Here is a 27,502-nt window from a genome sequence, read left to right as displayed (position 1 = left end):
AATAAACTTAATTTTCACATATCCTGAAGAGAATTTCCAATAACATTTTAGTAAACTGTGAGGATCTCTGTGAGAAATAAAATAAGACCATATTATATTGTGTTAAATTGTTTTCTAGTGAGGAAACATTTTTTATATATGTTAGGGAAATTGCAGAAGTCTTCAATTGAAGATTTCATAAGAAAGTCTTATGTTCTTAAAAGGTGACATTTATAACAAATTTTATTTTAGAAGAACACATAAGGCTATCAACAAACTAGAAAACGCAAATGTAAGTCTACAATACAGCTTGGTTTCTATAAACATAACGAAATCTTAGGCAGCAAAAGAGCAATGTTTTTTCTGTTGGAACCACACTTAGTTCAGCAGCTTTGTTTTAGTAAAAGGAAATTTGATTAAAACAAAGAAACTAAATTTTTATGTTATACATCTTATACATTAATACTTCATATTTTTAAAAAGGCATGGAAAGTAACAAGTCAATAATGGCAAATTTTTTAACCTGTTATGAATCATAGGGAATGCCTTAATATTTCCTTAAAAGGAGTAATATAAAATTTTCTGTGACTCATATAAATGATATTTAAGTTATGGTTAATTTATGAATCATCTATGGTAATGAGTCAAAATTATATTTTCTATTCATTATGTTATAAAAGTTTAAATTCATTTTCATGAAAAATTGTGTAGATTTATATATAGTCTTTAAGTTGATATTGCTATTTATATAAATTAAGAAGATTAATGCAGTTATAAATGGAAGCTATATTAACATAACTTTAAAAAAATTTTAAATTCACTTAATATTTAATATCTACCCTTTAATACATTCAAATAATGCAAACTTTGGCATTGTACAGACAAAATTTTGACAATTAAAAATTTTTTTCCTTTACACTTATATTTAGGCACATGTATGATTCATATTGTTTTCAATAAAACTCATTAAGTACAGTTTAGACTACCACAAATGAGAAGCACATGATGTAGAATTCACTTTAGTTGATTATTATCATCATCATTACACATAGTACTTTAATAGCGCATCTGTTTTTTTGTGTACAGGTTTGTAAGGAAACTCCCAAAATGGATTAGGAAATAAGGTCATTTTAATGAGCACTGCAGATAAATGATATTATATCATTTCAAGGGAGGCCTAAGTTCTCTTGCATATCACCTAGAAGTAAATATGCAACAGATAAAAGGAAAAAGTAGCAATTTGCAAGGATTTGCCATTCCTTTTGCATGCATGAGTTTTCCTTTTTTAAAATTTACTTTAATAATTTTGGCTCTATACAATACTTCAGGTTCTTTCATTTTCCTTACCCTCATCCCTTCAAAACGTGATAAGGCTCTTAGAGGTCTCAGAGCTCTTAGTGTCCTGAGAGATTTGATGGCGCCAAGTTCTGAGTAACCCAAGGCATTTGCTGTTAAACTGACCAATGAAACCTGCACACACACAAAAGTAAATAAATAGAATCATTTTCATTCAATTTGCAGTTACTATGTAATACAATAATTACAATTTTAAAAAATTTTATTTTATTGAAGTATAGTTATTTACAACATTGTGGTAATTACAATTTTTGTTTATAATTACTCAGAAGATGAATGGCTACATATTTTCAGTAAACCTTTTAAAATTTTAAGGAAATATTTTTAGTTGGATGCAAAGAAAGTAGCTTTCATGATGTTAATTAAAAACTAGTTGAATAAAAAAATTAAATGTCATGTGATTTATTAATTATTCAGTTAGCTAGAAAACTTAAGTAAAAATTGATTTTAAAAAGGAAGAAGTCCAGGTATAGGAAAATGTCATTGATTATTCTTCCTTTATTTTATTAAATTGCTGCTGAATTTAGGGCTTTGCCAATGGTTAGTAATAAAATATAAAAACTGCTATTGTACCAGAAAAAGCAAGAAATATCTATCCTGTGTTGGTATTTTCAACTAATTATAATTGATACCCACAGAAATTAATGCGCTGTCATATTAATTTTGAGGTTGATTTTTTAGAAGATGAATTTTTGTTGTCTTGCTAATACTTTGTGTTTTCACTTATCTAAAGTTTATTCCTATGTAAATAATGTAACTAAAAAGTAATTCCATCATGAAACTTACTCAAAATTTTTATACTAATCTAGAGCTTCTGCCATGGTACCTGGCCCAAAATCGCCAGTCAATAAATGTTTACCAAATAAAGAAATAAATAAACTAACTTCATTTGCATGAAATATGCAACTAAAACTAAGAAATAAAAATTTTAGATGTGTAATTCTCTAAATAAAGACCAAAACTCTGTATCCAGAGTTAGAATTTCTTTGGTTTGAGAATAGCTGGTATTGGATAGTTCCAAATACACTGGATACTACTTTTGCAAAATTTTCTATGTTTAAGTGTATTAAGTTGGCTTATGTTTAATATGCTTTTTAGTTTACTTGAGATGTGCTATAATTCCTTTTGTCCTTTTTAGAGTGATACGCTGATCCTTATGACATAATTAAAATAGAACCGTGAAAAATAAAAGTATTATTGCAAAACTATAAAATTCCCTTCAGAATTATTTTCCTAAAATATTTCGGAAATGGCTATTAAAAACCAACTCGTAATAATAAATAAAATCATCATTCTTCCACTAAAAAATTCAGACATGGAATAAGCATAATAGAGAAAAGCAAAGCTCAGGAATTTTCAAAAGGATTAAATTATATTTAGATTTAAAGCCTAGTGTGAAAAATTATGAGCAGTTGAAATATGATATAACTTCTAATGCTTGAAATCTCAAATATTAGAAACTTTTTCTCTTTGTGACATGCTGAAGCAATTATTCTTTTGAGGTTTCTTTCTTTTTTTTATTGAGGTATATTTGATTTACAATATTATATTAGTTTTAGCTGTACAACATAATAGTTCAAAATTTTTATAGATTATACTCCATTTAAAGTTATTATAAATATTGGCTATATTCCCTGTGTTGTATAATACATCCCTGTAGCTTATTTATTTCATACATAGTAGTTTGTACCTTTTAGTCCCCTACCTCTATTGTGTCCCTCCCCCATTCCCTCTCCTCACTGATAAGCACTAGTGTGTTCTCTATATCTGTGAGTCTGTTTCTGTTTTGTTATATTGACTAGTTTGCTTTACTCTTAGATTCCACATATAAGTGATAACATACAGTATTTGTCTTTTCCTGCCTGACTTATTTCAGGTCCATCTGTGTTGTTGCATATGGGAAAATTTCATTCTTTTCTATGGCTGAGTAGCATTCTATTGTGTATATATGTGTATATATATATATATATACACATATATATCACATCTTCTTTACCCATTCATCTGTTGATGGACACTTAGGTTGCTTCCATATCTTGGCTTCCATATCTTTATATTATTATTAATAATACTGCTGTGAACATTGGGGTGCATGTACCTTTTCAAATTAGTGTTTTCATTTTCTCCGGATATATACCCAGGAGCGGAATTGCTGGATCATATGATAGTTCTATTTTTAGCTTTTTTAGAAACCTCCATACTGTTTTCCATAGTGGCTGCACCAATTTATATTCCCACCAACAGTGTACAATGGTTCCCTTTTCTCTACATCCTCACCAATATTTGTTATTTGTGGTCTTTTTGAAGATAGCCATTCTGAAAGGTGTGAGGTGATACTTCATTGTGGTTTTGATTTTCATTTCCCTGATGATTAGCAATGTTGAGCATCTTTTCATGTGCCTATTGGCCATCTGCATTTTCTCCTTGGAAAAATTTCTATTCAGTTCTGCCCATTTTTAATTTAGCTGCTTGTTTGTTTGATGCTGAGTTGTATGAGCTGTTTGTATATGTTGGATATGAACCCCTTATCACTCTTTTGAGGCTTTTTTCAATTCACTCATTTCATAGTAACACTGTTAAGCTTTTCAAATATCTCTGGGTTTGCCTTTTTTCAGAATTAAAGAGATATAATATATATGCATGACCCTTAGTTCTAGAAATACTTTCCATAAGAAATCTGCATAGTTCTGCTGGATTATCATCTTTGGGTAATAAAACTGTTGCCTATGAAGTTTGTAATATTTTGAACACACTTTTCCAAAACTGAAATTATGCCAAACTTATAACATATAACATGATGTTTACCTTTAACAAATCTCAAAGGCAGCCACTTGTTTTGGGTAGAAGAAATATTAATCATTAGGTTTACAAACTCTGTGAAGGGCTGTTGGTACATTACGGGCTTGCTGCAAATCTATAGTTACACTGGGGAAACTCCCCATCACAGGATGAAGTAGAGTTTTTCACTACACCCCGTACATCTTACTTCCTATAATGGAGTTATAATCTATATAATCTACTCTTTAAACATATCCTTTAAAAACTTTGAGAAGATCAAAAAGAATTTTTAAAAATTGACATTAGCTTCCACCATCATCACTGTTTATTGAATGTCTTTAACTCTGTATGCACTAACATCATCATTTTACAGAGCCAAAAGTCAAGTAAGTTACTCAGTGGCACACAACCAATCAGTGGTGGGGCTGGGATTCAAACTCGATTCTGTCTGATTCACAACGGTAAGTAATTTAAACAACATACCCTATTTCACCACTCTCCCTACAAAGTTCTGATACGTTTTTTCCCAGCTTTTTATTCTAGATAACCACCACAAATCCCATCTCCCCATGCTAAATCAGTACTAAATTAGCTTATTTCTTACAAAAACTACACTATTATTCAGTGAATTAGTTTAGTGTCTATTAAGTAGCATATCCTGTCAACATAACAGAGTGATCAAAGATTCACTATTTTAGAATTAGTTTATAGATAAGACAAATTACCTTGAATGGAAGACGAAGATAGGAGGATACTTACATCAACAATTAAGAAGTCTAGCCAACACCAGGCATTGGTGAAATATGTCTGATAGCCATATGCCACCCATTTTAGAAGCATTTCCAGAATGAAAATGTAAGTGAAAACCTTATCAGCATATTCCAACATTGTCTTGATCGTCTTTCGCTGATCAATATATATATCCTCAAATGCCTATAAAGAAAAGTTATGTATTTTAGCTTTCTGAAACTATTATAATATTACAACTATTATAAGCTATTTTTTCTGACCACATATAAATATCTTTTCCTGATTTTATATATATGACACTTCATTGGAATAGGAGGGCAGAGGAAGAGCAGCTATCGCTGTCTTTTCTTTCTCTCAAAGATCTTTTAATGAATCAGGAGAAAAGTTATGCTCTCTATTGATATAACTGGAAGGAAGAAGTAAAAGCATAACTCTAATGAATTAATTTGACTTGTTCAGGAAATAGTTCTTGATGTCACATCTTGATGCTGCTACCCTAACTTGAAGTTATTTATTCCTTTTGTTTCATATCTTTTGCTTCCTCCTGTTGGCTTTTTTTATTTTTATTTTTTGCCATAGAAAGGAGGTTGAAGAAATAAAAAGTGAAGGCTTATATTTTTCATAAAGCAGAAATTGTAATTGATCATCACATTGCCTAATTTTACTATACAGTTGAGTTCATTTGTCCCCTTCATTTTGTTGATAGTTTATATTTCTCAGCAAAGATATGGTGTGACAAGGATGGTAAGATGAAATTACTTCTCATTTAGACTCTAATACGTATTCTTCTTCTAATATGAACCTCACTTGCTATTTTATATCTAAGTATATATTCATTTAAATGGTGAAAAACTATTTCTAGTCTAAAGTGGCATGTAGATAAAATTTATTTCATCAGAGAAATATGCAGAAAAATATAGGCCTGTGTTAGAATTATACACTTTTAAGTTAAAGAAACCTAAGCAATTGCGTTTCAATCAGGCAAGTTCTATCATCTTTCCATCCTTTATCTACCTATCTATCTATCTATCTATCTACCTATCTATCTATCTATCTACATCTATCTTATGGCTTAAGTAGTCTATTTGTGTCAGCATTTTTCTAAAATGCTATCTATATGCTATCATTTATATTTTTGTAAACGATTTTCATATAAATAGAAATTGATTCTGATGAACACTTTTATATAGAGAGAAACCAGTCCTTAAATGATCCCTTAGGCACGCTGCCCAATATTTATTGTTACCAATATCCATTGTTCTCTGAGTAGCATGAGAACAGTGGACACAATTCAAAACGGACAGAGAAGTGGTTCCTAAGGACTTATTGACTGTCCATAAAGAGATAATAATAATATCATTCATAAACAAAATTCATCAGAACTTAGAAGTTATATCCCCCAATCACAGGACTTTACTGTAGTTGCCATGCTTACTTTCTTGTTAAAATATGAGTAATAAAATACTCATGTTCTTTGGTTATAATGAATAAACTAGAGAGACAAATTTGGGGGGTTACTTAATAATAAGCAAAAATTAATAAATAGCTTGTTAGAAGTATATGTATACATAATAAAAGTAAATCCAGAACTGCATAGTTATACATTGTATATAGTCTGTAAGAATGAAGTGGGGTAATTAAAGATACAATGGAGATGGGTAGAAGGGTGGGTGTGTGGGTATATGGGTGTATGGGTGTATGGATGGATGGATATAGCAAACCACGTATGTTTAAGGAAGAAGTCATAAATGGAGATAACAGTTTGGGGGTTATCAAACAGAGGTGATGGCTGATTCCATGGAAATGGATGTAGAATGAGGGTTCAGGAAAAATAATGCATTGGATAATAAAACAATGCTACAGAAAGGATTAATAAGTCATTAGTATTAGGTGATTCTAAGACTTGGCATTATAGCACGTTTGCTTAATATTCACTCACCAGAGCACCACTACTAAGGAGAATCATGAAAACAATGAAGGTCTCAAACCAGTTATGTTCAACTATTCGGAAACACGTTCTTCTCAGGTTCCACCATTGTTTTCCTCTCCCTTCCTCCACGCTAATTTGACAACATTTGAATCTTTGTACACAGCCTGCAAGTATAATGTTCAAACAGGAGGAGGTAAATAACTTCTGCTGCTTCAATGATACCCTTTGGCGTGTCCCGGATTCATCTTCTCATTGCTACTGCCATCTCTATCTTGCTAGGATAACTCTCTAAGCCTGGAGTAGTAAGAGCACATCCATTAGCAGATTGAAGTTGTGAATATTATTCAGCCTCTTTAAACGGTTCCCTGGATAATACCTGTTTTTTCTGACCCAACTGCTATTGTCCAAGAAAGAACGTTGTAAAGTACAAGTACATGTTAAGTAGCTTTGCCTTGTACTATATCATCCTATTGCACTTTGTTGAAGTCACTCTAGGAAAGGACTTCAAAGTGAAAATTAATAATAAGCAGAAAACGTCCCTTTTAAAGAGGATGCAGAGTAATAATAAAGTTCTCAGCCAACAATGCTGCTTATTACTGTTTAGGTTCTCTTGTGGTGCTTCTAGAAGAGCTTATATAATTTTCAAGATTAATTTAGTCCACTAAAATGTGATTTGCATAGTCCTGCTTTGATTTGGTGTTGCCTTCCCTATACTGCTTTCACTCACTCTAACAAGAATTAAATCAACAGGAACCATAATGGAAAAGAATATAAAAAAGAATGTATATATATAAAGCTGAATCACTTTGTTGTACAGCAGAAATTAACACAACATTGTAAATCAACTATACTCCAATAAAAAAAATAAAATCAAAAAAATAATTAAATCAACAGAAATTTGTGAGCACCTTTGTAATCACCATAGAGGATATTAAAAAAAAGAAAAGAAAAAGAGAAAAAAAGTAAAAAGGTACAGAACATGGACTTGCCCCCAAGAAACCTACAATCTGGTTTAAGAACAGATATAAACAAAAGAACCCTGCCTCAAGTCAAAAAAGAATCAGGTATGCTTGAAGAAAAGGGAGAAAGGAGGGGAAGGGAAAGAAGGCAAGGAAGGAAGGAAAGGAGGAAGGGAGGAAGAAAGCCAGTAAAGATACATATAACGGTTCAAAAGAGAAAGAGAAGAACCCTCATAAGATAATATATGATTAGTTATCAGGTGAATTAAAGAATATCTTTATTTATAGCTATTCAGAGGAATAAGAAGTTTTTTCCACCATGGTCAGATGAAGGTAGTTTTGAGGACTTTGAGTGATGTGTATAATTTATACAGGAAAAGAGGGAGAAAATATATATCAGGCCTATGAGGAAAAAAAATCACAAAATAGAGAATATGCAAGTATATTCATATCTTCAAAACTCAAATTCCCAAGAAACTCAGACCATGGGAAATATTAATCATGGAGAAAACAAAGCTCTTAGACTATTGTCCATATTGTGTCAGACTCAACTAGATACTGTGCAAGGATCAGGTATCGGGCAGTGCTTATTTCCTGTTTCACCCAGCAAGCATTGGAAAATAATGATTTTGTTAAAAAAATACATTTGAGCATTTGCAACTCATTTGACTTTAACAGTTAAAAAATTATTTTTAAAGTAACTTTTGTGTATGAGAATTTTGACTAGTGTTTAAGATGCCAACTTATTCCGAAATCACCATTTTATTTGAAATATTATAAATTAGTCATTAGTTTTGGTTACATTAAAACATCTTTTCTCCATGTTCATGGTCCCTCACACATAATGGGCAGATATAACCAAAACATAACATGAGATTTTAAATCTGTTAGCATATAAGAGGTAATTGAAATAGATTGACTACCAAGTTCTATTCTGAGTGGTCCATTTTGGGTGATCAACAGCTAAAAAAAAACTGCACGGGGGTGGGGTGAGATGTGACAGGGTAAGAGAGTGTCATGGACATATATACACTACCAAATGTAAAATAGATAGCTAGTGGGAAGCAGCCGCATAGCACAGGGAGATCAGCTCGGTGCTTTGTGACCACCTAGAGGGGTGGGATGGGGAGGGTGGGAGGGAGGGAGATGCAAGAGGGAAGAGATATGGGAACATATTGTATATGTATAACTGATTCACTTTGTTATAAAGCAGAAGCTAACACACCATTGTAAGGCAATTATACTTCAATAAAGATGTTTAAAAAAAAAAACAAAAAAAAAACTGCACTCTATAAATGGAAGATTAACATGAAGATCATGTTCTTTACCTTCAGTGAAACAGGCTTCAGGTTCAAGGGTTTCCTCAGGTTCCACTACAGGCTGTTCCTCGGCAGGTGTTCCAATGTCTACAGTGCTGCCTTCGGATGAGCTACTGCTTTCATTAAGTTTCTGAGCATGAGATGGACATAAAAAGTAAATCACTTTAATTTTGGTACCTAAGAAATAGCCTAGCGAGAAAGGATTAGTACAATGAACTGATTCTGGATTCTCCTTGAAATGAAGAGATTTTAAGATTAGAGCAAAAGAATGATTGAATTAGAAGGGGAAATAAGGAAATCATCTATGGAAACTCCTTTACCATAATTTGCAATGTATGTAGTCAGATTGCTATGTTATGAAGTTACAAACGGCCATCAAAAACATGTACTAAGCAAACCACTGTCCTATGAATTAGAGAAGCCCCAGAGGGAGGGGTGGGAGAGGGGAAGTTAGTGATAATCGTTATCACTTTACAAATGATAAAATTAAGGTTTAGACAGGTTAAGTAACTTGTCTAATGTCATATAACCAACAAGTGAGAAAGCCAAGATTTGAGAGAATTATTCCTGAGCCCAAAGCCCATGCTCTAACTTCTGTGCAACCACCCTGTTTCTGAAATAAAAGAAACAGTGTATTCACATGCTTATCATTCTTCCATCAATTTAAAAGCAGAAATAATCCATAGAAAAACTATCAAGATGAGTCTAACAGATGAAGAGACTCTACCATTCAATCTTGAAGTGAAACACAAAAACAAAAACAAAGACACCTTGTTTATAACGTAAACCAATAATGGAATTTTACATAATACATATATTCAGTGTCTTCATGAAATTCTTTCATCAGATGCAAAAAACTAACTTTTGGGTAGGTGTAGACATGAGTTCTATTTAACCTTTGTTTACAGTAATTATGCCAAACTAATTATATACTTGTTATAAAACAAATGTCATAATAGTAACTTAAGCACCAGCAATAATAAAACATTTTGGTATAATATTACTTTAACTCACAGAGAAATTTTTTTAAAATACTGTTTGAAATGTCTTTAAAATTTCTGGACAAATCCAGCTTTTGCTTATCACAGTTGTTCACACATAGTGCTAAATATCAGGCTCCATATCAAACTTTGTATCCATTACTAAACAACATTATTGGTCACCCAGATTTCAGTTTTCCAGTTAGCAACTGTGAGTACTGATGTGAACCTAAAATAATATAAAATTAATTTGTTTATGTCTACTTATTTCCTCCCTAAATATCCTCCCCTGATGTGGCTTGCCTAGATGATGATAAAATAATGTATAGTTACTCCAGGTCTTACTGGGTCAGACTTTCTCCAGATGAGAGCTGTTGCCAATATATCCAACTTTATTCTTAAGAATATTCTTTAAAATTATCTATTCTCGTCTTATAACCCAACTTTGTAATAGGTTACCAGTTACTATACTTCTAAGCATATTTTCCCTTTAATGCATACAGTTGGGAGTCAATCTACATTTTAGAAATTTTAAAAGGATATAAAAGATGATTAAATGCCCATTATTAGTACTCAGTTGGAAGATGTGCTCCTGGAAAGTTCCCAGGTATAGACAAGTGATCCTCTAGATGTTTACAAATTAATTTCCAAACACATCTTAAGCAATGTAAGTATATTCCATGATCTGCCTGGACTATGGCAGGACAGTAGAAGTGTGCCTAGTGTCACTTAAACTCAGCATGCTCTTAATTAAAGACATGTCTTTTTGTTTTGTTTTTTTTTTCTATCCTAAACCTACTTTTTAAACCAAGTTCCTGATTCCGATTCTTTGCAATATCATTCTTTCAGCACCTAGACTCAAATCTCCTTGTCTTATTCACTTCAAATATTGACAGTGAAGTCATTTAATTCTACCTTTGAAATAACTCTTCTCTCAGTTTCATCTTCCAAATTCTTATGAACTCTCTGTTCACTACTGTCACTTCTTTTTTGGACAGCTATAAATAATAAGTTCATCCTTATTCTAGCCTCACCTAATTCTAGACCTTTGTGGACCACAAAGCCTGACTTATGCTACATGCCCAATAAATGTTTGGTGAATGAATGAATACCTCTGTTTCAGATATTACTACCAAATGAAATTTCTGTCTCCAACTTAGCTTTCTAACCAAATTTCCCAAATCTATCTTTCACAGAAGCTGTCCTTTAGTCAAGGTGAACTTCTTAATGTTCTCTGGCTTTTGCTTATAGTGGTTTTTGCCCATCATTGTGGAAGAAGAATAATTACTCTCTCATCTTCACCACTTTATCTGCACAATTCTTTCGGCACATACTTCTTTTTATTTAGCCCACCTCCATACTAACTGACTTACCAAGCTAACGATGCTTGGCATTTTCTCTGTAGAACACAATGACTGATGCCGGTGGTGTGCTGATATTTTCTCAGGAGGTTGGCTACACTCTAGTACACCTGTGCATCTCTGCTTCTGCCTGGTGAGTTGTGTACTTATCAAGAATAAGTTATGTTTGTGTTCAAATCAACCTGTACTATTGTAAATTAATGTAATTATAGAATTTACTCTTGCATAATTTGATAAAAGGTGTTTGAAAACAAAGTTAGTTATTGTATTCATAAAAACTAAGTTGAAATCATTGCATAAACTTAATAAAGACAAATCTCTCATACATATACAAACATATAAAAAAAACATTGTAAAATTAGCCGTGAATAATTATTTTTAAAAAGGGGTATCTAGGGACTTCCCTGGTGGTCTAGTGGGGGGCACAGGTTCAATCCCTGGTTGGGGAGCTAAGATTCCGCATGCCCTGGGCATGGCCAAAAAATGGGGGCGGTATCTGGGATATAAATTTCTGGAAGGATGCTAAATTCAGGTTGCCTTATAAGGTTCTTTAAAATCTTTGTCCTCTTTGAAAAACCTAAACTGGACTCATAGATGATGAATTACAGGTGTGGCTCATGCTAAAGTGATGATGCAGAACTGCAAACAATGAACCCGGACTGGAACAAGAGGCCCAAAGGCACATTTTAATGTAGGTATGTATCAGTTTTCAAAATGAAGCAGTTTAATGTTTGGGATTGGAAGGAGTTTGTATACATTTCAGGAATGGTACATGATTACAGATTCGATTTTTAAATTTAGTATTCATATCTGGTTTAAATAACTCCCTAAAGCAACATTTTGCAAAAGAAGCCTGGTAAACCACATCCTGGCTGACCCCCTTGCTGGACCCTGATTCTCACACTAGCGAGGGAAACTTGCCTCACCTTTGTCATACTGACATCAGATAAAATGACAAGTGAATGTTAGAAAGACCAAACCACAGGGCTTCCCTGGTGGCACAGTGGTTGAGAATCCGCCTGCCAATGCAGGGGACACGGGTTCGAGCCCTGGTCTGGGAAGATCCCACATGCCGCGGAGCAACTAAGCCCGTGAGCCACAACTACTGAGCCTGCGCGTCTGGAGCCTGTGCTCCGCAACGGGAGAGGCCGCGAGGAGAGGCCCGCGCACCGCGATGAAGAGTGGCCCCCGCTCGCTACAGCTGGAGAAAGCCCTCTCACAGAAACGAAGACCCAACACAGCCAAAAATAAATAAGTAAATTTATAAAAAAAAAAAAAAAAAAAAAAAAAAGACCAAACCACAGGCAAGTAGGCTCAGGCCAGTTAATATACTCTAGATAAATTATGCTAACCAGAGAAAAAAGTTAGTGTTTTTTCTATAAGTTCATACATAATGTAAATAAATAGCATTAGTGTGAAAAAGAAAAAAAAAAACACACAAAATGAAACAGATACAGAAGTGACTGAGCTGAAGTGTTCCTAGGCAATGCACAGGAGGCAACAAGGGTTTTGACTGATGAGCTAAATAAAGAACATTAATAAGTAAATTTAAAATTGAATAATAAATGTATTAAATAAAATAGATTAAAATACATAAAAAATTAATAAATTGAACTCTAGCTTATTGAGTCATTGGCATCATCTTAGGATTCTGCTGACAACACTAAAGTTTGTGTGTTTTATTGATTTTTTTTCCCTAAGAACCACGTGCTATACTAATATCATCTGCTACATTGATAATTCATTAATTTCTCTTTATTTATGTTCCCTTTGTTTTGTTGTTCTTTTTCTAATTTCTCAAACTAAGTTCTTTATCATGTTCTTTCATCCTTTCTTGATCATCCTTGTTAATAGTAAGACATTCAATGACTGCTTGGTCCAATTTCATAGATTTTGGAAGAAAAAGTTCTTATTGTTTGGGAGGATATTTTAAATTTTTCAAGTGGTTATATTTTTTCTATCATTTTGTTATTAATTTCTCATTTAACTGCATTGTGATTAGCTAATAACCCTATATGATATCTTCTATCTTGAATTTATTGGTATAATAGCCCTACAATGTCTGCTTGTTTGAATTTATTGAGACTTACTTTGAAATTTGTATAAATATGTCAATATCATGGGCCATTGAAAATAAGAATTCTCTGTACATATAATTTTTGAGATAACATACATTTATAACATTTTTGCTATTTATATTATTCAAATTATCAATGTCCTTATTTAATTTTTCTTTGATTCATCACAGACTAAAAGAATTGTATTAAAACTCTCACAACCAATATACTTTCATTAATATATTCTTATATTTCTCATTGTTGAAATCAAAGATGATGCGGTTCTGAGTTCTTTATTTGGTTGGAGTAATAACACTATTACTCAAAATGGGAAGAATTTTTGGATGTATGGAAAGAGTCCATCTCTATATTAGCACATGAGATATGAATTCAGATAAAATACTAAATAAATTGGATAACAGCAAAACTAAAACATTCTCAAATAAGTACTTGTATTGATTTAAAAACCAATAAGGACAATTAGTTTTTCCTTCTTTTGTTCTTACATTGAAATTTAATTTTATTTTGAAATTCACCATTCACATAATAAAGCAATTGGTTCTCATGGTCTTTGAGATTAATAGACTATTTAAATATCTATTTTAATGTTTATTAAGCCATTAATCAACCTTTAATTTACTAATTTCCAAACAAGCTAGTTCATTTAAAAATATGTATATTTTCACATGTAAATCTCAATAGCTCAATTTCTGTAAGGACTTACATTGTCCGTGTAATTTTGGCAGGCTGACAATAAGTGAGCAGAGAGAATGCAGGAACCACAGCGTATCTGCAGCATCCGCTTTGCCTTGTACATCAGGGCATTCAATAACCACTTAATAACTACAACCCTGATGGGAAGAGCATTTTTCCTCCTCAATGGATTTGTGCAACATTTCGTGCTTTTAAAAAATGTTCTGTACTATAGTAAATGATTTTGACCTTGAGGGTGAAGCAAAACAAAGGAAAGCAAAGAGTACACTCCACAATATTTCTGAGTAAGTGATTAAATGGTTTTTTTTGTTGTTGCTCTCTGACTTGATCTTAGGATGCTTATGCTTTTATTTTAGACTTGGTTTGTTACAGGGAGCTTATTTATAGGGTTTACTAGAAGTTCAATTTATAATGTGATAAAAATATATTAAAAATACATCTGGAATTTAAGGGTCAAAAGGATACAGAATATGTGTGTATATATATGTGTATACACATATATATTTTTTATTTCTGAAAAAATACATATTTTAAAAGCTAGGCATATACTATTTTAAAGGTGGAAATTTTACTGTTGTTATATATATATACCTATTAACATATATGTTTAAGATATATATCTTAAATCATACATAGTTGAGATGCTCAACAACCTTAAAAATATTAGTATTAATATTTCATTGTGTACACTGTGCATTAGTAAATATTTCTAGTGTACACTAAGCATATTAAAAATTAAAATGACTTCTATTAAAAACTCTCAGCAAGGCAACAATATAATATCAAAGGAACAGACTCTGTATTGAGATTTAGCATTTCCACAGAGCAGTTAGAAAAGTCAAATATTAACTCATTAATTCCCATATCATCCCTACAACTCAGATGATTTCTTCATCGAGCTTTACATTGGAAGGACAATCTTTGGTGGATTATTCATATTTAATAAATATAAAATCTTCTTATTAATTGTGAAATCTACTGTTATTCAAACACTTGCCTAAGGTAGGGGTAAAGGTGAAGAAATACAGCTCTGATATACTCTGAATTCTGCTTTAAAGTATGTCAAAAGTGAATTTTTATATAGGTGATTAGCTATAAAGGAACAAAGGAGGTATAACCTCTCATCACATAATGGGCCAAGAGAAAATTATTGTGATTGCAAATGAATTAGAAGCAAAAAATTGCAAAATTGCATTTATAATTCCCAAGCTAGAAAGCAAAATTGTAAACCAAATAATTTCCATTGTTAAATTTATTTTGCTGAATGAGTGCAGAATCTCTAATATTCTTTTGACATTAATTTTTAATGTTAAATGATAACATATTTAACAAATATTTTTTACATGTCTACTGGATAGGGGAACTGTATAACTACAGTGAAAGGGTGAAGAGTTCTCTTTTGAGTCAGACAAGCTTGGGTTTGAATCACAATGACTGGTTTTATGGACTTTAGGCAATTATCTTGACCTCCATAAGCTGTAGTTTCTAATTTGTAAAATGATCCCTACTTTACATGGTTGTCATAAGGACTGAACAAGATAACACATGGAATAACTCAGTCTAAGAAGAACAGGGTAGAAAAAAGTGACATTTGAGGCCAGAAGGATGAGTTGGGGTGGGAGTGATTCAGGTGAAGAAATATGGGGTAGGAGAATATCCCAGATAGAGGGAACAGGAATGAAGATCAGAACCTGATAAAGCATGAGGAGTTTTAGGAAACAAAAGATCAGTGTAGTTGGCTGGGGAGGGGTGGGAAGTACTATTACATGAGGCAGGAAAGGTCAGTAATGGTCACTTTTGCAGAGACTTGTAGGCCATGTTAAGAAGTATAGACTGGGAGCAATGGGCAGCTCCTGAAAGGTTAGAAAGCCGAAAGAGCTATGGCCAGATTTACCTTTTAGAAAGACCACTTATCATTATGTGGGAACTGGACTAGTGAGGAGAATATGAATGTGGGAGCCCTTTTTGGAGGCTGTAGCAGTAAAACTGAGAGATGATGGAGGTCTGACATTGGGTGGAGGTGGTGGGGATGCAGAGTAGACAAAGACAAGGTAGAATTGGTGATACCTGGTGATCAATTAGGTGTAATAAGGGAGAGGGAGTTTGGGTATCCGTTGGCTAGATGGTAGTACTCTTCATGGAGAGTAGTTGCCATCTCATAGGGATCATGGTCCTGAGGAACTATATAGCTCAAGACAAGGAAATAGGCAAGGGCTGAAGGGACACTCCCAGTCAATACCCAGATGGGACTCTACAAAGTGTTCCCTGAGCATCTGTCAGGCAATGATACGAAAATTCTGACTGTTTTCTTTTCTCCTCCATCTTCCTTCCTCCCTGCCCTCTCCCCAGGGAGGAGAAGCTTCATTAAAGAGTAAGCTGCTAACTTAATTTGACTTAGGAATAGTCTTGCTTAGTTTATTCTATCTGTACACTTTCAAAAAATATAACTGATAAAAATGTATTCAGGAAAAGTGAGATTAACTTACATGATGCCAATTAACATTGATCAAGCACCTCATTTGTGCCAGGTACAGTGCTAGTTACTAGAAATACAAAGGTGTATATGACCACAGTTCTTGTTCTCAAGTTGCTCACAAGATTAGTAAGTAGGATAGACAGATACACAACAGAGAAATAGAGTGCAGTATAGACATTTCATGTTATGCAGGTAGTAATTCTACTTAGGGGAGTCTCAGAGCCTTGCCCAGAATAAGAATTGCTAGGTATCATGAGCAACAAACAACAATATGTTTGAGTGAATAAATTGACAGTGTCTTGAAAGACAACTCAAAGTTCCTTTTTTTGTTTTGCTAGATTTTGCAGAGAATGACAGGGATAAGAAGAGAATTTCTAATAAGAAATTATGGAGTCAAAAGGTATAATCTTCATGGAACTATGTGACTAGAACTGAAATAAGTCATGAGATATTAGACTGGTGAAATAGATCTTCTCAAGACCATCAAGTTGCTCATGATAAAGACTGCCCTTCTCCCCCCCCATGGAAATGTGTTTCAGATGGTAATTCTATTGATATTGGTGAAATAATAGGATGAGGAGTGGGGGGATGGTCAAGATTGGAGACGGATTTAAGAGATAAAATCTACAGGATTTGGCAGTAAATTTGATGAGGGGCTTCCAATTAGAGAAGTTGAGAAGGACTTCAGGCTTCTTGTAATCTATTTGAGAAGGAGATCATATGGTTGGGAGGAAAGTAGCTTGGACTTTTGTAAGCCAGGGAATGACGACTCTTAAAGAATTAGGAAATGATGCAGATATCAAGTAAAATAGAGCCACTGAACTTGGCAATTAAGAGAACACTGGTGATTTTTGAGAGAGAAAAGTAAAGGTGGATACCAGAGATGATGCTTTAAGATGACTGAGCAGTGGAAATGGGAGACAGCGAGCACAAGTTATCTCTTTTTTTTTTTAAGTTATCTTTTAAAGAAGATCAGCAATGAATTCAAGGAAGAAATTACAAAAGAAACTTAAGAAAGGGAAAAAAATCAAAGGAATAACTTTTAAAATTTACATGATTTTATTTTATTTTAGAATGAGAGAGTCTTGACCATTTAAACAAGCTTGTGGTAAGGGCCTAGAAAGAAGAAGAAACTGTAATACAAGATGGAGGCAAAACGTGCTGTATCAGAGACCATGAGGTAAAGAGACAGTATAGATAAAAAAGTGTGGAGGCATATATACCTATCTCCCAGTAGATTCTTAATATCCCCAGATATGTTGTCTGACATTTTTCTACAGGGAAAATTGTTATCGTGATGTTCGTAAATTTGGATATTTGCAAAAGTCTCGGTATATATCCATTTGATTCCAGATTAATCAAAGACTTCCTATTCTTATTTCTTTATTTAACACACATTTACTTACTATATGCTAGGCACTGTGATGAATGTGGGCCATACTGTGTTATATGAAATAAGCTTAATTCCTGCTCTTATGCACATTTTAAAACTGACTATTGTTCACATAAGGCATTCACTGTAGACCTTTATGTGGTAGCACAAATTTAATTTGCTGATATTCAGCAATGTACAACAGGTTGAAAGTTATCATGTGTTCTTCAATCTATATCATGTTCAGTAAAGATAACAGTATTAAATGAGAAAATATCGGCAAAGCAGTAAGTAAATATTATTTTAACACAGGTAATATCATTGGGAGGACAAATGGGATCTAGAATTAACTGTTCGTTACGCATTTATTCATTCATTTAATAAACATTTTTTATGTGCTGTGGACTTAAGGTGAGTAAGACATGTTTGGTGTTTCCCCTGTTCTCAAAGACTTTATAAGCTAATGATGTAACCACAGAAGTGCTTCCTAATTATTTGGAAGATTCTTATAGGTAGAATTAAACTCAGAAGGGTATCTTCCTAAAGTACAACTTTGAGTAACCATAGTTTCTGAGAATAAGCGCTCTGTAATTAGGAGAACTCCACAGGTCAGAAGCAGATCAGTCTAAATTACAGGCCAGCAGAGGAGGGAAAGGTCCCTCCAGGACTGAGGGAGACTGAAATCCTCCTGGCTATATTATTAACCTGTGTCCAGTGATGAGGGCTTGGTAGTCAACACCAACTCTACAGTGGGTACCTATTCTTAGGTCTTCAATAAACAGTGTCATTCATTTCAAATAGAGGTCAGAGATAGTACCTTTTTAGACATTGTTAAGGAAATTTAATGTAATGGTTCAGAACATAGACTGTAACTGACAGCCTGGATTCTAGGTCAGGATCAATCCTTAATATTTGTGTGACTTTGGCAAGCTACTTAAACTCTTTGAGTTCAATTTCCTTATCTGTAAGTTTGGAATAATAGTATCTGTCTCATGGTGTGAAGATTGAATGACATAACACTACATGTAAAGCCCTATAAACAGTGCTTTGTCCATGGTAAGCATCCAACAAATGACACCTGTTACTAACAAGAACTGTATACAAAGACTCGAATGACATTTTTACTCACTCTGCAGCTCACTCATTGCAAAGACATGCGTACTTTTTCCTAACTACTTTAATAATATGTTGTTTTTATTCCAAAGAGGCCTAAGTTTAATAATTCATTTTAAAAGTATTTATTTAAACAGATTAGAATAGTAATTTTGCTATCAGTAGCTATCACTACCTTATGTTTTTTGAGTCCTTTTAACTTCTAAACGGCTTTTAGATCCTCATAACATTCCTATAAGCACCACAGAACAGATGTACTCCTATTATAAATTAGGAAACTGGATAATATAGAGTTAGTGATTGCCCATAATAGAGTTAAGGCCACCAGACTCTTAGTCTAGTATTCATAAAAATCAGCCCAAACTCAAAAAGATATTGAGCCCTTATTATGCACCCAACATTACAGGAGGTGCTTCAGAGGATTAAAATTATATAAAACACAATTCATTGCCAAAACAACTTACTTTCTAATTGGGGAGATATGACTTTATTTGTCTTTTGAATAGTCTCAGCGATTTTGCCCAGCTTTCAAAACTCCTCAAAATCTGTCCAAGCCTCCATTCTTTACTATTATTTTTCAGTAAAAACCCATATTTCTAGCTATTTATTTCCATGAGTCAAGAAACTTTCTGAGGTTTTAAAAACAATGCTTTAGGTTATTTGAATGTTCTTTGAAGGTTGAGGTCCATTGGGACTTAAAAAGGTGAGGAAATGTGACCCATGCTATGCCTTTTCTGCTTTTGGGGACCAAAAGGGGGAAAGTATAGAAAAGATAGTTCTCAAATTTGTCCTGGAATGGGGGACAGTGATGCATGAGTATGTACATTATGGAGGAAGTAAAACAAGTACCAGCCTCCATTTTACAGTGTTTCTTCATATCAGTCTATTTTTGGTTTCCTGGAAACAGAATATCCGCTCCTTGCTTATGCCTCTACTTTCATCTAGATTTTATGTCCCAGCAACAGCAAACTGCTAATTATTTCTAAACACACTCTATGCTTCATAGCTCTAGGTTTTTGCTCATTTATTCTTTCTTACTGGAATGCCCTTCAGAAAAATAGTTTTTTAAAAATATTTTAAATGAGTTAACCATTATCAAGAATTTAATGAAAACAGTTTAAAAATTAGACAGAAAATACAAAATTTATCACTCTCTCCAGATAAACATGTAAAACAGTTTATGACAGAGGGCAGAAGGCAAACAATAAAAAAGGACAAAGAGTAGAATATGTTACTAGTAATTCTTAATAGAAAACTTACCAGGAACAGAGTGTTGAGAATGCTACTAGTAATAATAATAATAATTTATTGAATACGTACAATTTGCTAGACACTGTACTAAGTCCTTTACATTTACTATCTCATTTAATAATATTCCCCCAAAAGTAGGTGATTTTATTCCCATTTTTTTTTTATCCCCATTTTTGAGATGAGGAAATTGAGGATTGGATAGTCAAGTAAGGTCACACAGTATGTGGCTAAAATAGAATTATATAACCCAGTATTTGACTTCAGAGAATACTCCATTACCAACAACTTTATAATTACAGCCTCACATGTCTAAAAACAAATGCTTCAAAAATGGATAATAAACTATGAGCACCAGTAATTTTAACCCAAGGCACTAATGTAATTTCAATAATGCCCATTGTAGATAAGACTCATTATTGAAATTCAGGAATGGAAACATTAATATATTAAAATGGAATAGGTCAAACAGAGGTCATGAAAGGTAATATTTGTAGTCAATAAGGTATGTCCCAGTATGGAAATGCATATTTAAAGGTTGAAAGTTATCTTTCTAAAATGCAAATGTATGTATATGTGTGGATACGTGTATATATGTATTTGTATACATATATATTTACAAAGAGAGTCATGTTTCTAAATGCATATATGTATATATATATAAGCAGAATCATGGCTCATTTGTATCCTTCATTATCTAATACATTCCTTAGCACATGGTAACTGTTGAATAAATTAAGGTAGGCAAAAGAATAAAGACCAAAACAGAAAAATCAAAATGGCAAAGTTACTTTAACGTATTATAGGCTGCATTCCTAATGTAGAATAAAGAATCTTCATCTTTTGAGGTATCTATTTTCAGTTTAATTCCACTAAAAGCAGAGCATCTCATGATTTGTGCCTTGCTTTGATGAAGCGAGTACTATTTAAGACTAGGGGAGCAATGAAGAGAAACAATTTTGTATGGGTTTATTTCTAACCAAAAAGGAAGACATGGTAAAGAAAAGTGCATGGTAAAGGAAAATTGGGACAATATAGTAATCTATAAAAGAATATTTATAGAAAGCCAGATTCAAAAATGAATGAAAGAAATTGAAATGTAATGGGGATGAATAGAAGTTTCAGTATTTAATATAAAAATATCAACTGGATGAGAAACAACTGTATTTCAACAGCAATTCATGGGAAAAAGATAAGGGATTATTACTTTCCTTGAAGCCCAATATAAATTGACAAGGTGAAATGTTTAACAAAGATAAAAACAACGAAGTTCAATATTGGATTGAATCAAGAGAAAAATGGAGTCTGGATGATGGGAAATAAAACTATATTTTCAAGAATGCTCTCATCAGAGTAACTGTGATGAATACCTTCAAACTGCTTCTATTAAAAAGAGTTAAATGAGCTGGAAAATTTTGATTTGAGTGCCTACTTCTTACCAAAAATGTACAAGTATATACGTCGCAACATAAAAGGAGAGACATACATGCATATCAGTGGTTATAATAAAATAATATGATACTTTGTAAGATGCATGAGCCTAGAGCATGAGTTGTTTATTACCCACACTTTGTGCCTTATATCTCTGGGAACCAAAAAAGAAGCCACACATTCTGCCTAGGGTCAGGAAGGCTCCATGATCACTACCTTTAAAGAGCTGAAACAGTGTTTCCTCACACTTAAGAACTCCTGAACTTCAGGCCCTACACCCATGGACCTAGTGGTTATACTCTATTAGAAAAGCAGTGCATTATAGTTCAGCACAGGCAACAAAAGCTTCACTCACTAGTTCTTCCTAAATGTGCAATGTGCTCTGATATCATTATTTTATTAAATTAAAAAAATTTTTAAATTAGTGGTACAATAAATTTGTTTATCAACTCTTACTGGGTTATGACTCATAATTTGAGAAATAGTGCATTAAATTATCTCTAAAGTTTCTACTAAACATTAAATTTTCAATTAATGCAGTGTTTGAAGATATAAAATGACAGAGTATGAAGAAATAGAACTTTCTCCAGTGGTTCAGTGGATGATCACTGCTTAATAAAGAGATCAGTGTTCTTGTTAGCCCTGATCAATACAAATAAAAATGTATGAGTATAAATTATGTCAAATTTTTGCAGAAAAGTATTCATTATGGATGGTTTTTGTAATAAAATAGTTTTGAGTAATGAAAATCTCGCAACAAACAAAAGTCCAGGACCAGATGACTTCACAGGTGAATTCTACCAAACATTTAGAGGAGAGTTTACATCTATCCTTTTCAAACTATTCCAAAATATTGCAGAAGAAGGAACACTTCCAAACTCATTCTATGAGGCTAGCGTCACCCTGCTACCAAAACCAGACAAAGATATTACTGATGAACATAGATGTAAAAATCCTCAACAAAATACTAGCAAACCAAATCTAACAATACATTAAAAGGATCACACACCATGCAAGTGGGATTTATCCCAGGGATGCAAGGATTTTTCAATATCTGCAAATCAATCAATGTGATACACTACATTAACAAATTGAAGAGTAAAAACAATATGATCATCTCAGTAGATGAAGAAAAAGCTTTTGATAAAATTCAACATCTATTTATGATAAACCCACTTTGTGGAGAGTTAACACATCTCAACATAATAAAGGCCATATATGACAAACCCACCGCTGACATCATACTTAATGGTGAAAAGCTGAAAGCATTTCCTTTAAGATCAGGAACAAGACAATGATGTCCACTCTTACCACTTTTATTTAACACAGTTTTGGAAGTCCTAACCACGGTAATCAAAGAAGAAAAAGAAATAAAAAGAATCCAAATTGGAAAGAAGTGAAATTGTCACTGTTTGCAGATGACATGATACAATACATAGAAAATCCTAAAGACACCACCAGAAAACTACTAGAGCTCATCAATGAATTTGGTACAGTTGCAGGATACAAAATTAATATACAGAAATCTGTTGCATTCCTATACACTAACAACAAACTATCAGGAAGAGAAATTAAGAAAACAATCCCATTTACCATTGCATCAAAAAGTATAAAATACTTAGGAATAAATCTACCTAAGGAGGCAAAAGACCTGTACTTGGAAAAATAAACTGAAGAAATTGAAGATAACATAAACAGATGGAAATATATACCATGTTCTTGGATTGGAAGAATCGATATTATTAAAATGATCATCTTACACAAGGCAACCTACAGATTCAATGCAATCCCTATCAAAATACCAATGGCATTTTTCACAGAACTAGAACAAATAATTTTAAAATTTATATGGAAACCCAAAAGATCCCAAATAGACAAAACAATCTTGAGAAAGAAAAATGGAGCTGGAGGAATCATGCTTCCTGATTTCAGATTATACTACAAAGTTACAGTAATCAAAAAGTATGGTACTGGCACAAAAGCAGACACATAGATCAATGGATAGAGAGCCCAGAAATAAACCCACACACTTATGGTCAATTAATCTATGACAAAGGAGGCAAGAATATACAATGGAGAAAAGACAGTCTCTCCAATAAGTGATGCTGTGAAAACTGGACAGCTACATGTAAAGAATGAAATTAGAAGATTCTCTAACACCATATACAAAAACAAACTCAAAATGGATTAAAGAGCTGAATGTAAGACCGGATACTATAAAACTCCTAGAGGAAAACATAGGCAGAACACTCTTTGACATAAATTATAGCAATATTTTTTTGGATCTGTCTCCTAAAGCAAAGGAAATAAAAGCAAAAGTGAACAAATGGGACCTAATTAAACTTAAAAGCTTTTGCACAGCAAAGGATACCATTGACAAAATAAAAAGACAACCTACTGAATGGGAGAAAATATTTGCAAATGATATGACCAGTAAGGGGTTACTATCTAACATATATAAACAGGTCATGTAACTCAACATCAAAAAATACAAAAACAAAAAACAAAAAACCAACCAGATTAAAAAATGGGCAGAAGAGCTGAATAGACATTTTCCAAAGAGGAAATGCAAATGGCCAATAGGCACATGAAAAGATGCTCAACATCACTAAATCATCAGCGAAATGCAAATCAAAACCACAATGAGATATCACCTCACATCTGTCAGAATGGCTATCATCAAAAAGAATACACATAACAAATGTTGGTGAGGATGTGGAGAAAAGGGAACCCTTGTACACTGTTGGTGGGTATATAAATTGGTGCAGCCATGTGGTATGGAGGTATGGAGGTTCCTCAAAAAACTAACATTAGAACTACCATATGACCCAGCAATTCCATTCCCAGGAATATATCTGAAAACAACAACAACAAAAAACTAATTTGAAAAGATACATGCACCCCAATGTTCATAGTAGCATTATTTACAATTGCCAAGATATGGAAGCAACCTAAGTGTCTGTCAACAGATGAACGGATAAAGAAGATGTGGCATATACATACAATGGAGTACTACTCAGTCATAAAAAAGAATGAAATTTTGCCATTTGCAGCAACATGGATGGACTTGGAGGGCATTATGCTAAGTGAAATAAGTCAGACAGAGAAAGACAAATACTGTATTTTATCACTTATATGTGGTATCTAAAAAATACAAAAAAACTAGTGAATAAATGAAAAAGAAGCAGACTCACAGATATAAAGAACAAACTAGTGGTTACCAGCGAGGAGAGGGAAGAGGGGAGGGGCAATATAGGGGTAAGGGAGTAAGAAGTACAAACTATTAGTCAGAAAATAAGCTACAAGGAAATACTGGACAATACAGGAAATACAGCCAATATTTTATAATAACTATAAATGTAGTATAACCATTAACAATTGCGAATCACTATTATATTGTACACCTGTAACTTATATAATATTGTCCATCAACTATACTTCAGTAGAAAAAGAAAAACATGTTCTAATGCAACAGATAGCATGTAGTAGTTATTAGTCTTCATCAAATATTAAATAAAGGTATGAAGATTCAAGACAAAGAAAATCAGACTAGGAAGAATACTGCCAAATTTAACAGAACTTCAGAACCAATTCTGTAAATATAAAGATAACAACTTAAAAAATCAGCCTCCATCAGATTCTTTAGCAAAACTCAAGTTTTTAATGAACAAAGTTTGAACTGAAATAATATTCAAATTAAAAATCCTGAAAAAATTTCACAATGCTTTGCAAAAATGATCTGTAATTTTTATCTCCCAAATCCATTTCCATAGACATGTGAAATGTAATGAGGATCTACCCACAATTACATCTCTACATGCTTTCTCTCCCCCTATCATTACACAAATCTGATTTACCTAAGGAAGCCCACAGGCTGGGGTCAAGGCAGCAGCTTCCAGCTCTGATATTAGCTCCACTCTGAAGAGTAGTGGATGACTTAGCCTATTCAGAGACTTATTATAAAAGCTCAAAACATCTTTAAAGGGACATAAGCAATAATTCACATGCTTATGATATCTTACTTGAACAACTGTCAAAATGCATTACCTTGGACATGGTAATATTCTAGTAGAACTTAATCCCTAATAAAATATCGTTGATAGTATTTGATCCTCTGAATATTTTAAATATTTAGTATTTAAAGTATTTTAAAATATTTAGACTATATGAATTAATGTAATCCATCACATCAATAGTCTAAAGAAGAAACATCACACGATGATATCAGTGGACGCAGAGGAAACATTTGACAACAAATAGCACCCATTCATGATAAAAATCTCTCAGTAAACTAGGAATAGAGAGAAACTTTCTTAACTTGATAAAGACCATCTACAAAAAACCTACAGCTAACATTGTACTTAATAATGAGAAACTAAAAGCTTTCCTACTAAGATCAGGAACAAGACAAGTATATCCCTTCTCACCACTCCTTTTCAACACTGTACTGGAAGTCATAACTAATGCAATTAGACAAGAAAAGGAAACAAAAAGTATACTGATTAGGAAGCAAGAAGTAAAACTGTCTTTGTTGGCAGATGACATTATTGTTTATGTAGAAAATCCAAAGAATATACAAAACATAAAAAAACAAAAACAAAAACCAAAACCTCCTGGAACTAATAAGTGATTATAACAAGGTTGCAGATTACAAAGTTAATACACAAAAGTTCATCACTTTCTTATGGACTAACATTTAACAAGTGGGGTTTGAAATGAAAAAATACCGTTATGTTAGTACCCCATAAATAAAATACTTAGGTATAAATCTAATGTGTACAAGATCTATATGAGGAAAACTATAAAACTCTAATGAAAGAAACAACTAAATAAAGTGGGAGATATTCTATGTTCATGAATAGGAAGACTCAATATTGTCAAGATGTCAGTTTTTCCCAACTTTATCTATATTGATCTATTGATCAATGCAATCTGAATCAAACTCCTAACAAGTTATTTTGGCAATATCTACAAACTTATTCTAAAGTGTATATGAAGAGGCAAAAGACCTAGAATAGCTAACACAATACCAAAGGAAAAGGACAAAGTCAGGATTGCCACTACCTGACTTCAAGACATACTATAAAGCTATATTAATCAAGACAGTGCAGTATGGGTGAAAGAACAGACAAACAGATCAACAGAATAGAATAGAAACCCCAGAAATATACCCACATGAATATAGTCAACAGATCTTTGGTAAAGGAGCAAAGGCAATATTATGGAGCAAAGAGAGTCTTTTCCAACAAATGGTACTGGAACTACTGGACATCTACAGGCAAAAAATGAATCTAGACACAGACCTTATACCCTTCACAGAAATTAATTCAAAATGGATCACAGATCTAAATGTAAACATGCAAAGCTATAAATCTCCTAGAAGATAACAGGAGAAAATATAATGATCTTGGACAAGGTGATGACTTTTTAGATACGATACCAAAAGCACAATACATGACAGAGAGAGTTAATAAACTGGATTTAATTAAAATTAAAAATATCTGCTCTGTGAAAGACATTGTCAAGAGAATAAGAAGACAAGCCACATTAGGAGAAAATATTTGCAAAAACAAAGCTGATAAAGGACTGTTATTCAAAATGTACAAAGAATTCTCAAAACTTAACAATAAGAAAGCAAACAACTTGATCAAAAAACAGGTCAAAGCTCTTAAAAGATAC

General features: G+C 33.0%; 1 protein-coding gene across 2 annotated transcripts in view; it reads right to left on the bottom strand.

Moving 5' to 3' along the window:
* LOC309630242 (sodium channel protein type 1 subunit alpha) overlaps positions 1 to 27,502 on the bottom strand; it is a gene marked incomplete at its 5' end in the record, with an annotated part of 70,116 nt that overhangs the window by 19,458 nt on the left and 23,156 nt on the right. For both annotated transcript variants that reach the window (XM_082395216.1, XM_082395217.1), the window contains 4 exons: positions 1,327 to 1,449; positions 4,873 to 5,046; positions 6,803 to 6,957; positions 9,081 to 9,201. In XM_082395216.1, the coding sequence (XP_082251342.1) occupies positions 1,327 to 1,449; positions 4,873 to 5,046; positions 6,803 to 6,957; positions 9,081 to 9,201 (573 nt within the window). The remainder of the gene's footprint in view (positions 1 to 1,326; positions 1,450 to 4,872; positions 5,047 to 6,802; positions 6,958 to 9,080; positions 9,202 to 27,502) is intronic.

Source organism: Balaenoptera borealis, assembly GCF_965194805.1.
Source record: "Balaenoptera borealis genome assembly, chromosome: 6".
NCBI classification, from domain to species: Eukaryota; Metazoa; Chordata; class Mammalia; order Artiodactyla; family Balaenopteridae; genus Balaenoptera; species Balaenoptera borealis.
The sequence above is the reverse complement of the archived record's forward strand: the minus strand, read 5'-3'. Positions and strand labels throughout refer to the sequence as shown.